At 45.2% G+C, this 24,326-nt stretch overlaps 1 protein-coding gene across 4 annotated transcripts in view; it reads right to left on the bottom strand.

Moving 5' to 3' along the window:
* Positions 1-255: 255 nt before the first annotated feature.
* Positions 256-24,326, bottom strand: part of LOC146805520 (lysozyme g-like) — an 81,667-nt gene continuing 57,596 nt past the window's right edge. For all 4 annotated transcript variants that reach the window (XM_085620515.1, XM_085620514.1, XM_085620513.1 and 1 more), the window contains 3 exons: positions 5,631-5,827; positions 5,368-5,506; positions 256-561 (listed from right to left, as the gene is read on the bottom strand). In XM_085620515.1, coding sequence (XP_085476641.1) covers positions 431-561; positions 5,368-5,506; positions 5,631-5,827 — 467 coding nt within the window. In that variant the 3' untranslated portion in view covers positions 256-430. The remainder of the gene's footprint in view (positions 562-5,367; positions 5,507-5,630; positions 5,828-24,326) is intronic.

Below are 24,326 nucleotides of genomic sequence, written 5' to 3'. Positions count from 1 at the left end.
TGTTAATATCCCCTTGCAAGTAATTGGCTGGAGGGAACGTCTGGAAGACCATGGATGTTGCTGAACTCCGCCTAGGAGCAGACTGTTCTGGTCAAAAGGCATTAAGAAAAGGAAACACCGAGGTCAAGTTTCAAGTGATACCTCCATGAATTTCCCAGGAGGTTAATTTTCCCTTTAGCCATTATTTTAAAATACTTTTTCGACTCTGCAGACAAAATCAGAGAAAGTATTCTTTCATGTTCAAAACACCAGTAATGAAGATCGATTATTTATTTATTGAGTGAGGTAATTTGTAAAGATTACATTGTGTGGGGTGATTGGAATCACAATTCTGGCTTTTAAAACGAAATCTGAAAATCATATTTTTGAACACTTTTTTACGTGAAACAGTTATATTGTGAAATTTTGCAAATGAAATTGATCCATGTTGTTAATATCCTTTTTCCCTGTAATATTGGGCTCGAGCAACAACATCATTCGAATAGTCTTTTCCAGTGGTGCGGCTGTCCCCGTCTTGGTTCCTGACATTTCCAGGGCCAGCATTATATGCAGCAATTCCACCTAACATTTAAAAAACATGAGAAAACATGGAAGTGAGCACAAAACATTTTCTGGGAATTTGTTAATATGTAGACCGAACCATCAAAAAAAATGAACGCACAAGTGTAGATTCTTATATTTCTTACAAGCTGATAGGTTGTTGGTGGAGAGATACTTTTGTTCTACATTGGGGCCGATTCCGAAGTCGGTCGGTTATGGCTCCTGACCGATGTCGGACAGACCTGAGTCCGGCCGACATCGGAATCAGCCCCATAGTGTTGAGATAGGTTTGTCCCACTACAACTTAAAAAAGAAAAACGTTAATCGCTTGCTCCTTATTTTATCATTTCCCCTGTGCGAGCTGAAAGGATTTAGAACTTCTTGAGAATAGCTTTCAGGGTGCCTGTGTGTGGGGACAGGATTTGCGCTGCTGCAGGGCAGACCAGTAATCTGAATCCTAGGACAGGCACCCAGCACAGCCACTGCTCCTCCTAGCTGGATAACTGTGTGAGAGTGGAGAAGCTTCCACCTTTAGAAGGCCCCATACAGTGGCAGCAGGAGGGAAGGCGGAAGGGCATCAGGAAAGACTGGAGCCTGCTGATATCCTGGTAGAATTTGTGTCAAAGCTCCTCAATCCTTTAAGTGCCATCCCTGTGGGAATAGGGGAGTCTGCATTGATTCTACCAAAGCATGTAACGGAGACACAAGGGTGGGTGGTTCATAAAATGTGATAAAATTCCACAAGGGTTTCCATTCAGAACTATAGACTCTCTGCCATGATGTCATTGATAGCACTTGTTACAAAGGGATGCTCCTTACTTAGATTGTGCTTGGTGTCCACCACCATTGGAGAAGACATGACCAGTGACGGCTGGTGCAGGCAAGAGCGGTGAGGCAGGGTGAGGGGGTCGACAAACGATGATGAGGGAAAATAAAATTTAAGAAAAAGAAAACCACTTAACTTGCGCTCGCCGCATTGCAGAGTCGCCGATGTGACAAGCGCAAGGTATATGGTTTTCTTCTTTTTTAATTTCATTTTCCCTTCTCGTCGTCTGTCGTGTCCCCCCACCTTCTACCAACGCTCTCACTTGCACTGGCCGTCACTGGACATGACTGCTGGAAACAAATGACGGGCTCTCCGATTATGTACCACTAGTGTTCTATACCTCTTTGGCTGGCATAGTTAGTGCCAAGAAGGTTTGGTGCCTAAAAACTAGAGCGTTTAGTAAATTCTAACAACTAATTAAGGAATTTAGAAAATTCTGGCAATTAATTAAGGACGTATTTGATAGTAATATATTAATTCATTATATCTGAGACCTCTTTAGTGACACAGTTCACCCATACTCGCTGAATGTACCAGAAATATGAAAACTTCGGTTCCAATTTCACATCTTAACTGGCTGACTGGCGACTAAAACTTCCAAAGCATTTGTGCCTGATGATTAAGTTGGGATCGCCTTACCACAATTTCCCAATTGGTGGTTGTCATGTTGAGAGTTTATTTAAAACAAGGACACATTGTTGAATACAAATTTGCTTCATTTACTTTCTGAGTAAGGGGATCAGATTCGTTAACCTGTCTTCTAACACCTCAATGCACACCCTTACTTTTGAGAACACCTGCCATCAGCCTTGTTCTCACTGCATGAGGCTTAAAGGACCATACCTTTCTAAGGACACAATAGTGGTCTTACTCAGATTAAGGTCTCTGGGAACTCCTTACACATTGGGGAGAATCCTATTCAGGGTCAGATTGGTCTTTAGGGAAATCTGGCAGTCAGAAGGACTGGTCTCACAGTTCAGTGTGTGGACTGCTTTTTTGCCTGCTAGTGGGACTATTTATGGTTTGGTAAGTCGGTTTTACTGTTGAATTCCATGATACAACCACAAACATTGCCTACAGCATGCACAAATGCATGTTTTTCATGTCTTGCAACACACCTATACAACAGGCCTTTAGAAGTTCAAAACTGCCTTGATTTACAATTATGGAACACTTTTTAATCTATCGGATTCAATAACAGGGGCTGCTTTTTATTTTGGTGCCTGGGCCTCTTTCCTGTCCCAGTTTGACACTGTTCCTAAGTCTTAGGAAGGTTCTCCAGTGTTCACTGCAGTTACGAAAGATGATGCATTTGGTGCGTAGCTATTTACTATACTTACAGAGTACACAGCAATGGACCCTATGTGCAGTCCCCAGTCATAGCAAGCTCAGAGGCTGGTGTTAGTAAAACAGTTAATGCATGGGAGGCTAACTTGGGAGTTAGGGGTTTCACCGTGTTGCTTTTTTGCAAGCCTGCCCTGTATTTTGTTCAGTCCAGGCCATTACAAATATCTGGAAAAGCAGTCAAATAGCTGGTATTTTTTGTTTCCTGAAACAAAAACCTAAAATAGCAATCACGTACGAAAAAGTCACTTAAAAAGTACCTGAGTGTTCTCTAAATAATCCCAGAATGATGATTAGAGCAAATAGAAAGATAATTTCCCTGTTATTAAAGAATCCTGGTAAATACAACAAGATGATGAGGCTGGTTGATGAGGGGTTATAATCTGAAACCGGTACCAGGATGCTTGTTTCCATTCCAGGGAGGACCTGACTTGGCAGTTCAGACTGGACTGTTCCCATGGGGAGCAGGGTCAAGACTGATTTGCATAAAACTGGGTCCAAACTGGGATGATGTGGCTAGCAAAATATCGATGGATTAAACCCAAATCTGCGACTGGTGTGAGTGTTTGAAAAGTTTCAACACTCCATCCATCATTTTATTTTTTGGTGTTGCTATGTGCACCCTAAGTGTCTAAGGGCATGCCCAGAAGTGGGTCTCTTGCTAGCTGCACCACTGGATTCAAGGTAGCCTGGCTGATGAGGGGTGATACCCTGGAACCGGTCCCTGGATGCTTGTTTCCAGTCCAGGGAGGACCTGGCCGGGCAGTTCGGGTTAAACTTTTCCCATGGGGAGAAGGGTCAAGACTGATTTGCATATGGCTGGGTCCAAATTGGAGTGGTGTGGTGAGCAAAATAACGATGGATTAAACCCAGATCTGTGACTGGAGTTGAGATTTGAAAAGTTTCAACACTCAGTCCACCATTTTATTTAGTGATGTTACTAAAGAATCCTGACCATTTTACAGGAATTATTTTTCACTTACCAGATCTTGACTGTTCCAGAGTGGCAAAATATAAAACAAATGGCAGGTATTATGCATGAGAACTGTGGAATCCTGCCTAGGTAAAGCAGAAGTTGTGAGCCTTAAATTCTGTGAGGAGATGGGGAGTTGGAGTTTGTCCTGCCGGGCAGAAGGATGTCTTCACATCACAGGGCAAGACTAGCTGCAGATAGGGACAAAATGCACTGACTGCAGACATCAGTGGAAGGGAGTCATGATCAGTGTGTGAGCATGGGGAACATTTAATTTGATTATGTGCCCCTGCAAAAAGTCACGCTAAGGAAGGCACAGTGGTGCAAAGTCTGGAAAGGGATTTAGTTCACAGCACTGAAAAGAGAACCTTTTCTTGAGGAAAATAGCATTTGGCACTGCTTTGCACCACTTTACGTCAAGGGGGTGTTAGATGAGTGAAAAGTGATCATTGTAGCACAAGCACCTATGGACTTTGACACTAAGCCCAATCTACTAAGGCAGCCAGGCCATGCTTAGTGTAAAAATAACGCATCTGTGAGGCTGGTGGAAACTTGGAGAAATGGTTTTATTTCTCCAAACATTTCACATATTGCATGTGTGAAGCACTGAACAGAACACATCGACACATCCAATGCGTGTGAAATTATGAAAAATGTCTAGGCATGGGATTTTGTACTGACAAGGTGTGTTTTTAGGACACAACCTATGTTAGACATCATACCAACACCTGTTCCCCAATGGTGTAAAGGTGTGTGCATGGTGTTAGGCAACCTGTGCCAGTGCAGGGCAAGTCAGCAGCATTAGGCCATTATTAGGAAATGTGTCTCTACTGCTGTCTCCTCCATGCTCATTTACGAGGCCCTAGCGGCGCTTTTGCGCCTCCGGAGGGCCCCTTTTTTGATGCTCTGGTGGCTTATTGTGCAGCAGCATACTTACAGGGCCACACGAAGCCACTTTATGTGGCTTTTCATGGCCTAGTAAATACGTGCCCCTTTCATTCAGAACACTGCGTGAAAGGGGCGTTCCATGGGTGTTGCTGTAAGTGTTCCCATGCAACACCCATGGAATCTGAAGCATTCCCCAGGGGTCGCGTTAGGGAGCCGCAACGAGGAGAAATGTCCTTATTTCTACTCGTTTTTTCCTCTTTCTATGTGTGCTGCATTCGGCAGCACACATAGAAGGAGGACATTGACTCCATTGATTGATTTTGTGCAGACAGTTTTCCCTTCCTGCATAAAATCAATCATCCCCATAACGCAGGCACCCTTGCAACATGGGGCAAGGGTGCCAGCGTTGGCGCATGGCAGCCCATTGTGAGCCAGCGCAGGGGAAAAGAACAGGAAGGCCCTGTATCTCATAGATACAGTGCATTCCTGCACTTTTCTTTTGACGCAGGGCAGCGCAGCAAGATTCGTCGCAGTGTTGCCCTGCTCCAAATCCTCATAAATGGGGCACCAAATGTACTGTAACCAATCACTCCCTCAGGACCTGGAGAAATTATCGCATCACAACATTCAAAGATAAAATACCTTTCATATTGGAGGATTGGTGTGGACGTTATTCTTTAGGAAATACACATTTCGTGAAAGTTCTCACTCCTAGATGCCAGAGGTGAGTAGTGGATTTTGAGTGAGACTGAAGGTGAGCAGAGGGGGAAGCAGGTCCTCATATATTGATACAGACCTTTCAATTTCTGCTCCACAGACCACTTCGGAAACTTCTTCGTGATTTCCTGGATCCTGCTGGCTAGAATCTCTGTAGCCTGGGTAATGTGTTCTTGACTGTCCCAAGTACCTCTGGGTTGGTGGGAGCGTTTGTCAACCTAAAATGCAAAGCAACATTGATACTATGTATCTGTATGACCAGTTCAGACACACTTTTGGCGACTAGATGCTCAACAAGGGATATATATCGGATCCCCTCTCAGCGCTGCTTTGATTTTTGACCTGCATTAAACCAAATCCATTTCCTTCATCCCCGAATCCGTTCCCCAGGTCAGAGAAAGCACGGGATTCACGAGAAACTATTGCAGCAATGAGAGCCGGCTCCACGCACAACTCCTCGCCAGCCGCCACCATCTTTGCTTTGAATTTGTTCATCTTTCCGAGGTCAGTCGCTGCCATCTGGCGAGATGCACGGACCCCTGTGGTGAATAAAGTAAAATAGTAAAGATTATTGTTGGCAATTTTGTTTGATAATTGACATTTTCCTCAGGCAGAATTCCTAATCCAATGGCAGAGCATGAAAACATAGAACAGTCAATTACTCCATGCTAGTGAATGCCCAGCATTTGCTAAAACAATGACCAACACATGGCTGTAGGATTCAGGATGTGCAAGGGAGTCAGATAAGGTTACTCGGAGGTGAGTCCCACTGCCCATTTTCATTCCCATCACCAGCAGTGAACTATTAGGCAAGTTTTTCTGTCTGCTTTCTGCCAAAATCAGCTCCTTTCTTTGGAAAGTTACATACACGCTCCCTCCTACTGGCAACTCTCTTCATGGAAACTCCCACCCCCCCTTCCTTCTATAACCAGCTTACTCCTGGGCATGTTTCCTGCCTTATCTCTGCCAACATACACCACACATAGGGGACATTACTTTTCCAGTCCTCTTTATATACACATGCCTTCCATCTCGAACATTCCAGTTGGGGGGGGGGGAAATCCTATTCCAGCCTACCTCACGTTTTCAGCTCTTCATTGAGGAAATCTCCCTGCCTGCCACATCCCACTGTTAGATTCCCGACCGGTAGAATCCACCTGCCTACTCCCTAGGGTGCCCAACCCTCCGTAAATTTCACAGACTGCCCGTTATTTGGGCCTCTTGTCCGTTGTCCATGAGGATTTCTTCCACGGGTGCCCTTTGTCCGTAATTTTGGGGATGGCAACAAGCTGTGCTATTCCCCTGCCACATTTGCAGGCAGTTCCCACTTATCATTTGAACACATGAGGCTGCAGCAGCCCCTCCCCGATCTCGCTCAGTTTGTGGACAGGCCCATTGTCATTCTGATTGTGGGTGATTATTACATAAAGTATGACAATGGGCCAAATGGTTGGGGAAGCACCTGCTATATCTGATTGAGTGGGGGTGTCACAAGGTGGGGTGGTCAGATAAGAGTTTCCTAGCCCTTTCTGACTTTGATCTGTTGCTCACAGGGCAGCATAAGACAGAATAACAAATAAACACAGCAGAATAATCGCCATGATGCACCTGTGGGGAGGGGGCTAAAGGATGCCAAAGTAGCCAAAAGCAGTGACAGAAGGGAAGTGCATGATTGTCTCAACCTAATATAAACTTATTTTGACGTCTACTTATGTTGGTTGTCTATTTGCTTACTTATTTACTATGGTTCGACATCCTCTGATGTGTCTGTACAACATACCTTTTGGCCCAAAAAATGTTGCTGAATTTTGACATTCTGCCCTGAATTTAGGTCCTGAATTTTAACCCTTTGTCCTGAATTTTTATGCTCACTGTCCTGAATTTGCACCTATGCCAGTTGGTCACCCTACTGCTCCCTACTACCACAGGATAAAGGAGGGAGAATTTGCTACCCGGCTCACTTCTATAGGCAGCTCACAGTGGGTTACTGCCTGTAGCGCAGGTAGTTATGGCCACAGGCTTGCCCATTGGGATCAATAGCTTCAGAGGATGCAGGAGAGCTGCAGCACAACAGAAGGTAGAGGCTTGCTGAGTCTTTTTAACCATTTTTATTTCCCATTATTCAATGTTCAAGCTCACCAGTAAATAGGAGGCTGCCCTGGGTTTAGGGAAGGCAGAGAGTGTAGGAACTTTGACTCATTGTCCCTCCCTTACTCTCTCAGCAGCCTCCTGTCTGCTGTTCAAGAGTAAGCCTGGGCGTTGAACTACGCTCCGTTCGCGGAGCTTGCGAAGTTTAGGTAACTTCGCGATTCACGTAGAGCGCGAAGTTGCAGATTGCTACGCAATCTAGCGCGTAGCGTAGTAGTTTTGCTTCCTCGCGAGCTCAATATTCATTCTCGCGCGCGCGGTAACGTCTTACTGTGATTCTGCGATCGCCAACTTCCTTTCTGTCCGTTCGCGAGCGCCACGAGATTTGTAACATGGCTGCCCAAGCCCGCGAGAGTGTGCGAACCCGAACACGTCATTCGGGCGCACGAGCTGACTTCCGGCGGCTGTTTTGGTAAGATCGCGATCCCGAACATGGAAAAACTACAATCTGGCTAAGAATATCTCGCGAGCTTCATAAAACCTTCTCTAAAATGATCATTTTGCTCAGAAAACTCCTCAGATTGTGACCTTGCTGTAGTCTTTTGTGTAAGAAAGAGTCCTTTAATTTTTTTAACTCTTTTTTTTCAAGAGGAAGGAAGTGCCCCTGAGTCTACAACTTCCAGTTCCTGTCCAGCAGGCTCCTCCCAGTCCTTTGTGCATGTGTTGTTCACTTTCATTTGGATTTGGAGCTGGAAGGATCACTTTTTGTGTCTGTCTGCTGCATCATACCATTGGATTGGATTTATTTGAGGAATTTTTGATTTGAGATTTAATTTACTACAAGTAAGTTGGAGAATTGGTGTGTTTGTTTCATTGGGGCTTGTTTGTACCTACATTTTTCTGGGATTTTTATTGTTTTTAAAAATTATTGTTGTGGCGGGTGGCCTGTACTAGTTTCAATAGTGGCCTAGTTGTTCTTCTCTGCAATTTCTGCCAGTAGGGTACCCATGGGTCCATGTTTTGTGGTGTCTGTAGAATTTCTACATCATGTAGGGCATGGATGGCATAGGATTGAAATGCTAAACGTGGCTGTGGTGTATTTCACTGTTGGTGTGTGTGTGTGTGTGTGATTTACCTTTGTTGGATGTGTGTGCTTGATGTGTGTAACTTCTTTCCAATCCTTTCGTAGCCCTGTTGATTTTCATTTTTGAATTAAAGCTGTGTTGTTTAGCAGGCTTCCATGTCTGGTCATATATTATAGGCCTGCTTCATTTCATTGTTTTCCATGGCCTGTTGTGACTGTGAGTGCCCATGTGGCTTGTGGCAATTTTTGTGGTGGTAGTTTAGTAGTGTGTGCTTCTTTTTCCATAAAGGCCTGCATTTCTTTTCTTTGTTCCCCTTGGCTTATGCTTGTTGTTGTTGTGTCCTCCTGGCCATGTGTGTGGTGGCCATTTTGTGAAGCCAGGCATTGTGCTTTTGCTTTTGCCATAGGCTTACATTGACTGTTCCAAGCTTGTGGCCTAGTCTGCCAGTAGGCCCAGAGGTAGCCAGCCGCAAATCTTTGGTGCGTTGTTTAAATTCACAGTTTGTGTTGTCTGTTTTTTTTTTTACTCCATGGATGGCTTTGGATTTCATTGCAAAAGGTGTTTTTTGGGGTGGGATAGCAGATTTTGGGTGTGTGTTTAATAAATGGGGCTTTTCAGCCAGTATGTAAGCCTAGGGGTTCAGCTCGCGAACTTTCGGTAACTCTGCACAGCGCAACAACGCGGACTTACTGTTTTCGTCATTTTCGCACTCGCAATATGCGTGTTCGCGCACGCGAGAAAGCCTTTTTGTAAAGTTCGCGATCCCGAACATGCAGCTTTTGCAATCTGGCAAACAATATCTCGCGAGCAACATAGACCCTTCTCGAAAACGCTTTTTGTGCATTTCTGCACAAAAAACTCCTCAGGCTGTCATTGAGCTGTAGGTTTGGAGCAGGGAGAAGCTTTTATTTTTCTGGAAAACATTTTTATGAGAGGAAGTAAGTTCCACAGACACTACAACTTCCTGTTCCTGTCCTTTGTAATCACTTTTTGGTTATTATTGTGGTGGGTGGCCTGAGCATGTGTGTGGCGGCCAATTTAGGGAAGCAGGCATTGTGTTTTTGCCATAGGCGTACATTGACTGTCTCCCATTTCTTGTGGTTGTGGGTGTGTGGCGGCCATTTTGTGGAGCCATCCAAGCAGTGTGCTTGCTTTTACCATCCGGTTCCAAGCTTTTGGCCTAGTCTGCCAGTAGGCCCAGAGGTAGTCAGCCTCCAATCTGTGGTGCGTGATTTAAATGTACAGTTTGTGTTGTCTGTTGATTTTCCTTTACACCATGGATGGCTTTGGATTTTTTTGCAAAAGGTGTGTTTTGGGGTGGAATAGCATTTTTTGGGTGTGTGCTAAATAAATTGGGCTTTTTAGCCAGTATGTAAGCCTAGGGATTCAGCTCGCGAACTTTCGGTAACTCTGCACAGCGAGACAACGCGGACTTACAGTTTTCGTCATTTTCGCACTCGCAATATGCGTGTTCGCGCACGCGAGAAAACCTTTTTGTACAGTTCACGATCCCGAACACGCAGCTTTTGCAATCTGGCAAACAATATCTCGTGAGCAACATAGACCCTTCTCGAAAACGCTTTTTTGTGCATTTCTGCACAAAAAACTCCTCAGGCTGTCATTGAGTTGTAGGTTTGGAGCAGGGAGAAGCTTTTATTTTTCTGGAAAACATTTTTATGAGAGGAAGTAAGTTCCACAGACACTACAACTTCCTGTTCCTGTCCTTTGTAATCACTTTTTGGTTATTATTGTGGTGGGTGGCCTGAGCATGTGTGTGGCGGCCATTTTAGGAAGGCAGGCATTGTGCTTTTGCCATAGGCGTACATTGACTGTCTCCCATTTCTTGTGGTTGTGGGTGTGTGGCGGCCATTTTGTGGAGCCATTCAAGCAGTGTGCTTGCTTTTGCCATCCGGTTCCAAGCTTGTGGCCTAGTCTGCCAGTAGGCCCAGAGGTAGTCAGCCTCCAATCTGTGGTGCGTGATTTAAATGTACAGTTTGTGTGTTGTCTGCTGATTTTCCTTTACACCATGGATGGCTTTGGATTTTATTGCAAAAGGTGTGTTTTGGGGTGGAATAGCATTTTTTGGGTGTGTGCTAAATAAATTGGGCTTTTAGCCAGTATGTAAGCTTAGGGATTCAGCTCGCGAACTTTCGGTAACTCTGCACAGCGCGACAACGCGGACTTACAGTTTTCGTCATTTTCGCGCTCGCAATATGCCTGTTCGCGCACGCGAGAAAGCCTTTTTGTACAGTTCGCGATCCCGAACACGCAGCTTTTGCAATCTGGCAAACAATATCTCGCGAGCAACATAGACCCTTCTCGAAAACGCTTTTTTGTGCATTTCTGCACAAAAAACTCCCCAGGCTGTCATTGAGCTGTAGATTTGGAGCAGGGAGAAGCTTTTATTTTTCTGGAAAACATTTTTATGAGAGGAAGTACGTTCCACAGACACTACAACTTCCTGTTCCTGTCCTTTGTAATAACTTTTTGGTTATTACTGTGGTGGGTGGCCTGAGCATGTGTGTAGCGGCCATTTTAGGAAGGCAGGCATTGTGCTTTTGCCATAGGCGTACATTGACTGTCTCCCATTTCTTGTGGTTGTGGGTGTGTGGCGGCCATTTTGTGGAGCCATCCAAGCAGTGTGCTTGCTTTTGCCATCCGGTTCCAAGCTTTTGGCCTAGTCTGCCAGTAGGCCCAGAGGTAGTCAGCCTCCAATCTGTGGTGCGTGATTTAAATGTACAGTTTGTGTTGTCTGTTGATTTTCCTTTACACCATGGATGGCTTTGGATTTTATTGCAAAATGTGTGTTTTGGGGTGGAATAGCATTTTTTCTGTGTGTGCTAAATAAATTGGGCTTTTTAGCCAGTATGTAAGCCTAGGGATTCAGCTCGCGAACTTTCGGTAACTCTGCACAGCGCGACAACGCGGACTTACATTTTTCGTCATTTTCGCACTCGCAATATGCGTGTTCGCGCACGCAAGAAAACCTTTTTGTACAGTTCACGATCCCGAACACGCAGCTTTTGCAATCTGGCAAACAATATCTCGTGAGCAACATAGACCCTTCTCGAAAACGCTTTTTTGTGCATTTCTGCACAAAAAACTCCTCAGGCTGTCATTGAGCTGTAGGTTTGGAGCAGGGAGAAGCTTTTATTTTTCTGGAAAACATTTTTATGAGAGGAAGTACGTTCCACAGACACTACAACTTCCTGTTCCTGTCCTTTGTAATCACTTTGTGGTTATTATTGTGGTGGGTGGCCTGAGCATGTGTGTGGGGGCCATTTTAGGAAGGCAGGCATTGTGCTTTTGCCATAGGCGTACATTGACTGTCTCCCATTTCTTGTGGTTGAGGGTGTGTGGCGGCCATTTTGTGGAGCCATCCAAGCAGTGTGCTTGCTTTTGCCATCCGGTTCCAAGCTTGTGGCCTAGTCTGCCAGTAGGCCCAGAGGTAGTCAGCCTCAAATCTGTGGTGCGTGATTTAAATATACAGTTTGTGTTGTCTGCTGATTTTCCTTTACACCATGGATGGCTTTGGATTTTATTGCAAAAAGTGTGTTTTGATGTGGAATAGCATTTTTTGGGTGTGTGCTAAATAAATTGGGCTTTTTAGCCAGTATGTAAGCCTAGGGATTCAGCTCGCAAACTTTCGGTATCTCTGCACAGCGCGACAACGCGGACTTACAGTTTTCGTCATTTTCGCGCTCGCAATATGCGTGTTCGCGCACGCGAGAAAGACTTTTTGTACAGTTTGCGATCCCGAACACGCAGCTTTTGCAATCTGGCAAACAATATCTCGCGAGCAACATAGACCCTTCTCAAAAACGCTTTTTTGTGCATTTCTGCACAAAAAACTCCTCAGGCTGTTATTGAGCTGTAGGTTTGGAGCAGGGAGAAGCTTTTATTTTTCTGGAAAACATTTTTATGAGAGGAAGTAAGTTCCACAGACACTACAACTTCCTGTTCCTGTCCTTTGTAATCACTTTTTGGTTATTATTGTGGTGGGTGGCCTGAGGATGTGTGTGGTGGCCATTTTAGGAAGGCAGACATTTTGCTTTTGCCATAGGTGTACATTGACTGTCTCCCATTTCTTGTGGTTGTGTGGCGGCCATTTTGTGGAGCCATCCAAGCAGTGTGCTTGCTTTTGCCATATGGTTCCAAGCTTGTGGCCTAGTCTGCCAGTAGGCCCAGAGGTACTCAGCCTCCAATCTTTGGTGCGTGATTTAAATGTACAGTTTGTGTTGTCTGCTGATTTTCCTTTACACCATAGATGGCTTTGGATTTTATTGCAAAAGGTGTGTTTTGGGGTGGAACAGCATTTTTTGGGTGTGGGCTAAATAAATTGGGCTTTTTAGCCAGTATGTAAGCCTAGGGATTCAGCTCGCGATCTTTCGGTAACTCTGCACAGCGTGACAACGCGGACTTACAGTTTTCGTCATTTTCGCGCTCGCAATATGCGTGTTCGCGCACGCGAGAAAGCCTTTTTGTACAGTTCGCGATCCCGAACACGCAGCTTTTGCAATCTGGCAAACAATATCTCGCGAGCAACATAGACCCTTCTCGAAAACGCTTTTTTGTGCATTTCTGCACAAAAAACTCCTCAGGCTGTCATTGAGCTGTAGGTTTGGAGCAGGGAGAAGCTTTTATTTTTCTGGAAAATATTTTTATGAGAGGAAGTAAGTTCCACAGACACTACAACTTCCTGTTCCTGTCCTTTGTAATCACTTTTTGGTTATTATTGTGGTGGGTGGCCTGAGCATGTGTGTGGCGGCCATTTTAGGGAAGCAGGCATTGTGTTTTTGCCATAGGCGTACATTGACTGTCTCCCATTTCTTGTGGTTGTGGGTGTGTGGCGGCCATTTTGTGGAGCCATTCAAGCAGTGTGCTTGTTTTTGCCATCCGGTTCCAAGCTTGTGGCCTAGTCTGCCAGTAGGCCCAGAGGTAGTCAGCCTCCAATCTGTGGTGCGTGATTTAAATGTACAGTTTGTGTTGTCTGCTGATTTTCCTTTACACCATGGATGGCTTTGGATTTTATTGCAAAAGGTGTGTTTTGGGGTGGAATAGCATTTTTTGGGTGTGAGCTAAATAAATTGGGCTTTTAGCCAGTATGTAAGCTTAGGGATTCAGCTCGCGACCTTTCGGTAACTCTGCACAGCGCGACAATGCGGACTTACAGTTTTCGTCATTTTCGCGCTCGCAATATGCGTGTTCGCGCACGCGAGAAGGCCTTTTTGTACAGTTCGCGATCCCGAACACGCAGCTTTTGCAATCTGGCAAACAATATCTCGTGAGCAACATAGACCCTTCTCGAAAACGCTTTTTTGTGCATTTCTGCACAAAAAACTCCTCAGGCTGTCATTGAGCTGTAGATTTGGAGCAGGGAGAAGCTTTTATTTTTCTGGAAAACATTTTTATGAGAGGAAGTACGTTCCACAGACACTACAACTTCCTGTTCCTGTCCTTTGTAATCACTTTTTGGTTATTATTGTGGTGGGTGGCCTGAGCATGTGTGTGGCGGCCATTTTAGGAAGGCAGGCATTGTGCTTTTGCCATAGGCGTACATTGACTGTCTCCCATTTCTTGTGGTTGAGGGTGTGTGGCGGCCATTTTGTGGAGCCATCCAAGCAGTGTGCTTGCTTTTGCCATCCGGTTCCAAGCTTGTGGCCTAGTCTGCCAGTAGGCCCAGAGGTAGTCAGCCTCCAATCTGTGGTGCGTGATTTAAATGTACAGTTTGTGTTGTCTGCTGATTTTCCTTTACACCATGGATGGCTTTGGATTTTATTGCAAAAGGTGTGTTTTGATGTGGAATAGCATTTTTTGGGTGTGTGCTAAATAAATTGGGCTTTTTAGCCAGTATGTAAGCCTAGGGATTCAGCTCGCAAACTTTCGGTAACTCTGCACAGCGCGACAATGCGGACTTATAGTTTTCGTCATTTTCGCGCTCGCAATATGCGTGTTCGCGCACGCGAGAAAGCCTTTTTGTACAGTTCGCGATCCCGAACACGCAGCTTTTGCAATCTGCAAACAATATCTCGCGAGCAACATAGACCCTTCTCGAAAACGCTTTTTTGTGCATTTCTGCACAAAAAACTCCTCAGGCTGTTATTGAGCTGTAGGTTTGGAGCAGGGAGAAGCTTTTATTTTTCTGGAAAACATTTTTATGAGAGGAAGTACGTTCCACAGACACTACAACTTCCTGTTCCTGTCCTTTGTAATCACTTTTTGGTTATTATTGTGGTGGGTGGCCTGAGCATGTGTGTGGCGGCCATTTTAGTAAGGCAGGCAATTTGCTTTTGCCATAGGTGTACATTGACTGTCTCCCATTTCTTGTGGTTGTGGTTGTGTGGCGGCCATTTTGTGGAGCCATCCAAGCAGTGTGCTTGCTTTTGCCATACGGTTCCAAGCTTGTGGTCTAGTCTGCCAGTAGGCCCAGAGGTACTCAGCCTCCAATATTTGGTGCGTGATTTAAATGTACAGTTTGTGTTGTCTGCTGATTTTCCTTTACACCATGGATGGCTTTGGATTTTATTGCAAAAGGTGTGTTTTGGGGTGGAACAGCATTTTTTGGGTGTGTGCTAAATAAATTGGGCTTTTTAGCCAGCATGTAAGCCTAGGGATTCAGCTCGCGAACTTTCGGTAACTCTGCACAGCGCGACAACGCGGACTTACAGTTTTCGTCATTTTTGCGCTCGCAATATGCGTGTTCGCGCACGCGAGAAAGCCTTTTTGTACAGTTCGCGATCCCGAACACGCAGCTTTTGCAATCTGGCAAACAATATCTCGCGAGCAACATAGACCGTTCTCGAAAACGCTTTTTTGTTCCTTTTTGCACAAAAAACTCCTCAGGCTGTCATTGAGCTGTAGGTTTGGAGAAGGGAGAAGCTTTTATTTTTCTGGAAAACATTTTTACGAGAGAAAGTAAGTTCCACAGACACTACAACTTCCTGTTCCTGTCCTTTGTAATCACTTTTTGGTTATTATTGTGGTGGGTGGCCTGAGCATGTGTGTAGCAGCCATTTTAGGAAGGCAGGCATTGTGCTTTTGCCATAGGCGTACATTGACTGTCTCCCATTTCTTGTGGTTGTGGGTGTGTGGCGGCCATTTTGTGGAGCCATCCAAGCAGTGTGCTGGCTTTTGCCATCCGGTTCCAAGCTTGTGGCCTAGTCTACCAGTAGGCCCAGAGGTAGTCAGCCTCCAATCTGTGGTGTGTGATTTAAATGTACAGTTGGTGTTGTCTGCTGATTTTCCTTTACACCATGGATGGCCTCAGATTTTATTGCAAAAGGTGTGTTTTGGGGTGGAATAGCATTTTTTGGGTGTGTGCTAAATAAATTGGGCTTTTTAGCCAGTATGTAAGCCTAGGGATTCAGCTCGCGATCTTTCGGTAACTCTGCACAGCGCGACAACGCGGACGTACAGTTTTCGTCATTTTCGCGCTCGCAATATGCGTGTTCGCGCACGCGAGAAAGCCTTTTTGTACAGTTCGCGATCCGGAACACGCAGCTTTTGCAATCTGGCAAACAATATCTCGCGAGCAACATAGACCCTTCTCGAAAACGCTTTTTTGTGCATTTCTGCACAAAAAACTCCTCAGGCTGTCATTGAGCTGTAGGTTTGGAGCAGGGAGAAGCTTTTATTTTTCTGGAAAACATTTTTATGAGAGGAAGTAAGTTCCACAGACACTACAACTTCCTGTTCCTGTCCTTTGTAATCACTTTTTGGTTATTATTGAGGTGGGTGGCCTGAGCATGTGTGTGGCAGCCATTTTAGGAAGGCAGGCATTGTGCTTTTGCCATAGGCGTCCAAACTTGTGGCCTAGTCGTACAGTAGACCCAGGGGTACAACTCAGCAATCATCACGGCGGGTGCATGGAATGTAAACAACTGTTTTTGTGTTGTGCATTAAATTAAAACATCATGTATGGCTTTGGATTGAATTGTAAAATGTGGCCTATACTTTTTTACGGGGTTAGATTTCACTTTTTGGGTGTTGTAAATAAATGCCTTTAGTTTTTATGTGTATATGTTCGTTGTGTTGTTGCTCCCTGATGCTGCATCCATCCCATAAGATTCACACATTTTATTTAGGTCAAACAGGCTAGACTACATTTATGTTTTTGTTCCTTGCTATTCTTCTTCCTCAGTGTACACAGTACAAATACAACAGGATCCCTGGCCTTGTCAGTCTCTTAATAGCTGGCTATACTGTTGATGTTGTTCACTGACTTCATAAAATTTAATAATTGTGATGACCACCCACCAGACACTAATAAGTTATATATTATATTATGGATCTTTTGACTGATGTTCTTCTGGCTTTTTTGCTTTTAGGTGCACAAAAGACAGAGGAGGTGTGTCATCATCATCCACTGTTGTGGTGCCAGACCGACATCCTGCTGCTGTACACAACGTGACATGTCAGTGACCTGACCAGGCATCTCTGCAACTTGTGCAACTGAGTGCTGTTTTGACATCTGTTGAAGATGCCCCCAAAGAAAGCAGGTAGCAGGTCCTCCGGTACCAAGAAAGTTGCCATGGAGAAGAAGGAACAGAAGAAGAAGGAAGAGTCACTTAAGTCTGGTGTGCCTCCCAAAACCTTTTTTGGTACACCAAAAATGACGCCTGCAGCAGCGGTGTCGGGGGGCCAAGCTGGGGGCAGCACCTCCACATCAGTGGGCCCAACCCGCCAACCCATGCCCAAGCAGATGAGTGTGGAAGAGGTAGCGAGCCTTATGGTGGAAAGCAGTGATGCACACACACATCCTTGTAGAAAGTGCATTTATCCTTAAAGCTCCTTTTCTGGTGCATTAGCCTCTGACCAGAAGTGTACATAAAGAAAGCGAGAGCTCTGTGAATGTGTCAATACTGGGATACCAGGATAAACTGGCAGTCGGGTTAGAAGCAGTCTACAAACATTTGTTTCAGTACTGCACCTGTAAGGTGCGCCGTAACTCTCATAAGAGGAGCGCTGTGAGATGTTGCAGTACTGAAAACACTAGTGCACCACGCATAATGCAACTCAGAATAGAAGCGCATTTGCAACCATTCTGGGTATCTCTCTTCTCCAATACCATGGTGCACTGCAAACCATGGTAGAGGTGAACTACGGGAGCTCTGTGGAGATCCCGTTGTTGGGTGCTGGGTTGTGTGATCTTTGTAGCTGTTAACATGAGGGAAGGTAGGAATGAGGTCTATTGAATGAAATCTTGTGTGAAGAGTCTGTTAGCTTACAAAGGTGCTGGATACCATAGACTACCGTAGGCATTTCAAACTCAAATTAAACATCTCATGTTCTACTTGCCAATGTGACAGACTGTCTGACATATGATAGCTGTACCTTGATGGGTGTTAGATGTGTCCCTGTAATATTGTTGCATCAATAAATAGGATATAGGTGGCTACTAAACTGCAACTTTATTTTCTCTGTACTTCTTTTCTCATTATCTCAACTTTGACAAATGGGGGTCACCTCTGGCTATAGACAGCCGTGGTTACCTTCTAGCAGTGCTAATGAGTTCCATACTGCCAGTGCCACAGCATATTGCAAACAGATACATTTAGCAATCAAAAACATTATGTCACAGGTGAAGCGGTGCAGTCTCTTTCCTCTTCACGAAGTCGAATGCACACAATAATGGTGTTCTATGCAGCAGTGTGTGGACCGATGTGTTCTTTGTTTTCAAAGCAAGAATCAATTAAAAAAAATTGATTATAAAGAATCTGTACAGAATAAAGGTGTAACACTATGCCTAGTTTGATTATTAAAAGGAAAGCCAGGCAAGTAGGATATGCAAATGCTTACTTAGGTTTCACCTTAAATAATGTATCAGCTATTCATGGTGAATATATTGTATTCTATACATATTGCAAGGGTCTTTAGTTCAACCATTGCCATTGGCTTCTTTGAATGAGGAACTTTGAGCCAATGGCTTGATTCATTGTCAATCAAATCTTAGGAGTATTTTAGTCCCACCTTCTTAGTATTGGCTGTCCTGGCGTATCCTTCAACCTGCACTGGAATGTACGATGGACTATTTTACATCTGAAAACTCCACTCTGTCATCACATATTTAATTAATTAGCTCAAAAATTAATTGTATAAAAAAGAGATCTATTTTTAGGTCTCTCCTGCAGCTGTTGAAGTCCTATTGGGTCAGACCTTTGCACATGACTTGATGGATTTCCTGTCTATCTCAGTTCGATGCTCCTGCTTTGATGGCTCTCCAGTCTAGATTCTGCACCATCATTTTGATTGGATAACTTGTATTTTTCCACTGCTTATCTCATTGAACTCATGTTTCATTTACGTTTTAGCACTGCATGGGAGCACATGGCTTTCCTTGCTATCTCTACGGTCTGTCCTCTCCCAACTGTCTATCAGCACTCACATCCCCAAAGGGGTGTTTCTGTTGTGCTCCTCCCCTTCCAAACCCAAAGCATTGTTTTTATTAATTTTGTTTTTTGCCAGGTTACTCAGCTAAAGATTGCTACCAGGTTGCTCGTTTCCCTGCTTGTCCGTGCCTGTGAATGCAAGGCAACTGTCTTCAAATGCTTCCCCATAAAGTTTAAGAAGAAAGAAGCATTCGGATGTGATTGCCATGTCTACATGGGCAAGGCGACCATTTGGAGGATTAAAAGCACTGGCAAAGCCAATAGGGCTGCTTGCACTTTTGAAAGGCTAGACATACTGCTTTGCCAATTCTTGTTTAATTTGTTTTGCACTGCAGCACATACTCAACTCTCACACACAAGTGTTTTTAAACACTCAAGTGCAAGCATCAAACCTATTTACCATGCCTGTGCTTGTTTGTGAGTGGTACCATTTTCAATGATATTACATAGGATAAAGTTTGTGCAACATAATTTGTGTTGTTAGTGTCAAGGTAACGTGACATTACATCCTGAGTTGTCATTGGTTTCAAGAGGCATGTGATATAACTTCCACTACCCCAGGCATCTCACTGAACTGACATCTATGGAAGTTATCATCAAGAATGCTCTCACACCCCTTAAGTTAATTAAACACACTGATTGAAACCTATTGTTGTCACTTAGGGCTTTTCAACACGACAAACAGTATAATTAGGGCCACTGGAACTATACGATTATGCGGCCGATGCATTTTCTGCATAGTTATGTATTTGACGCATTTGTCACATACTCCATCTTCTGCTGCATAATCTGCAGATTTTAACCAAAAAACTGTTTCTATTAAAAATTGATCAAAAGTTTCTAAAAAAGGAGCAACATATGTTGCTGCGCTGGGGAAGGTTCTTTGCAAAGGTTGACTGGTCATCTTTCTGTTGCTTATTGCTGTATTTGGATGTCAGCCTGGCACTAATTAGGCGGAACCTTTGCCCGGATAGTGATAACTGTAAAAATGTCAAAATAATGAGGTAAACTATCACAAAAAATGCCACATACTGCTGCATTATTTGCCTTTACTTGCTGCAAAATTTGAAAAGCCGGCTGCATAATTTGGTACGCCCCTGCCACATATTTCCAGTGGTCCTTTGTATAATCCTGTCAAGTTTTCAGAATAATCAATATACATATATCCTGAAAACCCATCAAAATGTTCATATTCAGTGGGTTGACGAGACCAGTTCAAATGTAAACCAAAACAAACACCAGCACATCTACTTGTTTGTGAACAATGAATCCTCAGGAAGCAAGGACCCATATCTCAAATTATAATCTTAAAGCTGAAGAGTAGCCAACAGTGAGTGCTTTTGAATAGCTGAACTATATTCCCAAATACAGGTTTTTCTGGTCACTGTAAAGAAACTTTGGGTCAGCAGCTGTTGCCTTTGCAATAGGCTGACCTGATACTGGCTGAGCGTTACCTTAGACATTCATGCTTCTGAGGCATGGTACTACTCAGCTGCTCGCTTTTCTCCTGCCTAGAACCATACATTTGGCCTTTGCACGCTTGTTTTGCTTCTCTCCTTTCTAACTCTATACTGTGAGAAGTTGGCCTGATGTATGATGTCACTAGTTCTAGTGTACACCTTATATCAGTCCAAATACCCTTATGGTGATTGGTTGTAAAGTCAACCTTATAGACCAGCTATCCTAGTGGTAGCATGGACAAGAGCAGTCTTAGGCTAAACTCTGAATGGCATGTGAAGCCAGCTGTGATACCATATATAATCCCTTGAGTACCAAATGAAAGGACACCACAACAGATATATATATAAAATAAAGTGTATTTATTCTAGTCAAACCCTCAGCACTCTTTATGAGATTAGAGGTAAGTACAACACAGTCTTATTTAAGCATACATTAAGTCACACAGGTAAGTAATACAGTTAGGCCCTAGGGGCCATGCAAACCATATACTAAGTAAGTGGTATAAGGACCACTGTCATGGAAATAGGATAGGCCTAGGCCTAGGGAATCGCTGGGGCTACACTATACTACCAAAGGTTAGGAAGTGGGAGGCCCACGGGATTCAGGTGCAGAGTGGAAACACTCACGCGTAATGCGTAAAAGTCACTAGCAATAGTACAGTTTGGAAATAGACTGATTTAGGACACTTCCGGAGTAGCTAGGAAGTCGAGACTGGAAAACTAGACACTAGGATAGTCACTATCCTGATGAGCACCAGAGTACCCAAGTTACCTAGCCCACAGGCTGCGGGTGCATAGGGGTGAAGTTGCGTCGGGTTTCGTCGTCGACTCCTATGGATGCCTGAAGAAAGATGCTGACAGGCAGTCAGTGAAGAGTGTCCGGTGGATCCCAAGGCTGGGATCAAGAAGAGAGGAGACCTGCAAGCAGAAGGGACAGAGTCAAGGTCACTAGCCAGTGACCACGTGGAACCAGGAAGGAACCAGGCGATGTCGTGAAGATTGCAGGTGAAGGTGGAGCTTGTCGCTGCAGCCAGGAGGACCAGGAAGCGTCGAGGACGACCAGGACCAGGAGGCGAGCTGTCCCACGAAGGCTCTTGCTGTCGGCGGCGTCGAAGTTGGACTAGGACTCACCAAGCCTTGGCAAGTGGAACCCACGCAGAACGGAGGACTTGCTTCTGGTGCAGACCAGGAAGGTCTGGGATGCTTCTCTTTTTCAAAGGAGCAGGAGCCAGTCTGGAGGAGCCAAACCAGCGATGAAGATTTCAGGGTGCGTCGTCACAAAGGCCACTAGCCAGCGGGCAAGCAACCGGACAGATGCGGCAAGCAGGAAAATGCTGAAGGGCCCCACGCAGAACTCGTGGAGTGTGAGGGGCTGATCTTCGGTGCAGATGGTGCTTGGGGTTGGGGCTTCTCAATCCCCGGTGCACAACTTCGAGGGTCCCTCAGAAGCTGCGCTTGAAGATACTAGCCACTTTTCCCAGGTAGCCGGTCCCACGTCGCTCGTCGCCTCCACGGATCTCAGCTCTGCTGTGGATGTGGATCAGGGTCGGAGAAGTCTGGAAGTCAAGGCTCTGGTCGGGCTCTGCAGTCGGTTCCTCGTAGAACTTGGGCAAAGCAAAGGGTAGTCTCTTGATGGTGCCTGTTTGCACAGGGTAGCCACTCCTTGGCCACAAGGGAGATTCTTCAGTCTTCTTCTTTCGTCGAATGTCGAAGGTCCAGAGTTTCTGTTCAAGTTTGCAGGTTCAGGATAATCTAAAGTCTTGAGGCCCAACTCCCACTCTTATACTAATCTGGGGGGCTGGGATACCTGCTAGGTCACGCCTTATGGGTGGGACCTGGGAGGGGGTGGTTACACCCACTTCCCTTTGTCCAGTTTCGCGCCAGAGCTGGGGCTGGAGTGCCCCAGCGCCGGTTTGAACTGGACTACGCAAGGAACACCTTGTGTGCCCCAGGCATGTCTCATTCCTTTCAGCCCACCCTGCCCCAATACACTAAAGGCTGTCTGGGGAGGTGCTAGCACCTCCCCAAGCAGGAAACCTATTGTCCAGGCCTCCCTGGCTGGGATCACTCCCAGCTACAGGAGGTCAGACTTGTGTCGTGGCAGCAGCATCCATTTTGTGATGCTGAGGCTTTGGTTAGAGTTAAACAGCAAAGTAGGATTTTAACATGTCTCTCCCTCTAGAAGGGAGGAATAATATCCTCATCACCAGAAATGGTATGGGGGTATTATTCCAAAGTGTTAGACACCTTACACGACATGTTTTGATAAAGCCAAACCATAGTTACCATAACCGTTTAAGATTATAAGGCACTTTAAGAGTATATGGTAGGCTATATCATAGAACAGCTATAAGGACATGGTTCCGAAAGCTGCAGACAGGCTCAGCTCATGCTAGAGCACCATCTCACATGTTACCAAGCACTCTGCCTCCAGGATTGTTAAGGCCTGCCATAGGAGTGACTGATAGGTACACATGTGTCTATATATAAGGGTAGATATAGGCATACAATATCTAAGCAAGGGGTGATTACACGACCTTGCCCCAGCTGAGTGATCAGCCAGTTGTGTCTGATTGGAAGGCCAGACCAGGGGTGGCATAATACATGCTGCAGCCCCTGGGAGGCCTAGGGTACACCTATGCCCTGGGTACCTAGGGTACACTGTACAGGGTCTAATAAGGTGATCCTTACCAATTGGTTATGTACCTAGGGTACATGGAGTCCATTTTAAAGAGAGAGCAGACAGCCTGAGACCCTGAATGGCAGGATCTCAGGCCAACTAAGTCGAAAAACCAGCTAGACACTAGGCAAAAAGTTGGGGGTAACCATAGTCAGATATCCACCTTCCTACATATACATCTGGGCTTTGCACGCCTGCCTTGCTTTGCTCCTCCCTAGATCGCTACATCTGGGCTGTAGTCGCCTGTCTTGCGTTGCTTCTTCCTAGAAACTTACATCTGGGAGGTCCACGCCGGCCTTGCTTTGCTCCTCCCTAGATCTCTACATCTGAGTTTTGCACTCCTTTCGTGCTTTGCTTTTGCATAGAACCTTACATCTGGGCTGTGCACGCCTGCCGTGATTTGCTCCGCCGTACATCTCTACATCTGGGCTTTGCACTCCTTTCGTGCTTTGCTCTTGCATAGAACCTTAAATCTGGGCTGTGCACGCCGGCCTTGCTTTGCTCCTCCCTAGATCTCTACATCTGGACTTTGCACACCTGCCTTGCTTTGCCCCTCCCTAGATCTCTACATCTGGGCTATGCACTTCTTTCGTGCTTTGCTCTTGCATAGCACCTTCCATCTGGGCTTTGAACGCCTGCCTTGCCTCGCTCATTCCTAGATCTCTACATCCTGGCTTTGCACACCTGTTTTGCTTTGCTCCTGTATAGATCCTTACATCTGGGCTTTGCACTCCTGCCTTGCTTCGCTCCTCCTTAGATCTCTAAATCTGCGTCGTGCTCGCCTGCTTTGCGTTGCTTCTTGCTAGAAACTTACATCTGGGCTGTGTGCGTCTGCCTTGCGTTGCTCCTCCCTAGATCTATACACCTGGGTTTCGCACGCCTGCTTTGTGTTGCGCTTTCCTAATGATTTACATTTGGACTTTGATCGCCTAACTCGGTTTGCTCCGGCCCGGAGTCTCATATCCTGGGGGCTGTCCCCAGTTCTTGCTTTGAAACCTGCTAGGCCCTCGCCCTTTCCTAGAACATCTTGGAGGTATTTTGCATATGCACCAGGAACCAACTTTCAAAGCTAATTATGCTCCTCACAGCATCCAGGTTAGTGATTTATATGTATGATGTGAGGATTGGAATATTTTACTCTTACCCGTGATGGTGTATACTTGAGATGGAAGGAGAATTATCTGGTTATTGAAATGCCATTTCTAGCTTTTTAGGACTATGTTTTTGTGGTGTAACGTCTGCAAACTGTGAAGTCGATTTGTACAGTAGGCACAATTGGCTGTAGTGATTTAAAAGAAGGATGCTAGATCTGTTAAAATCATCCGTCTGGCTAATTT

This window comes from Triturus cristatus, chromosome 8, assembly GCF_964204655.1.
Source record: "Triturus cristatus chromosome 8, aTriCri1.1, whole genome shotgun sequence".
Lineage (NCBI taxonomy): Eukaryota > Metazoa > Chordata > Amphibia > Caudata > Salamandridae > Triturus > Triturus cristatus.
This window is presented reverse-complemented; position numbering and strand designations above follow the sequence as displayed.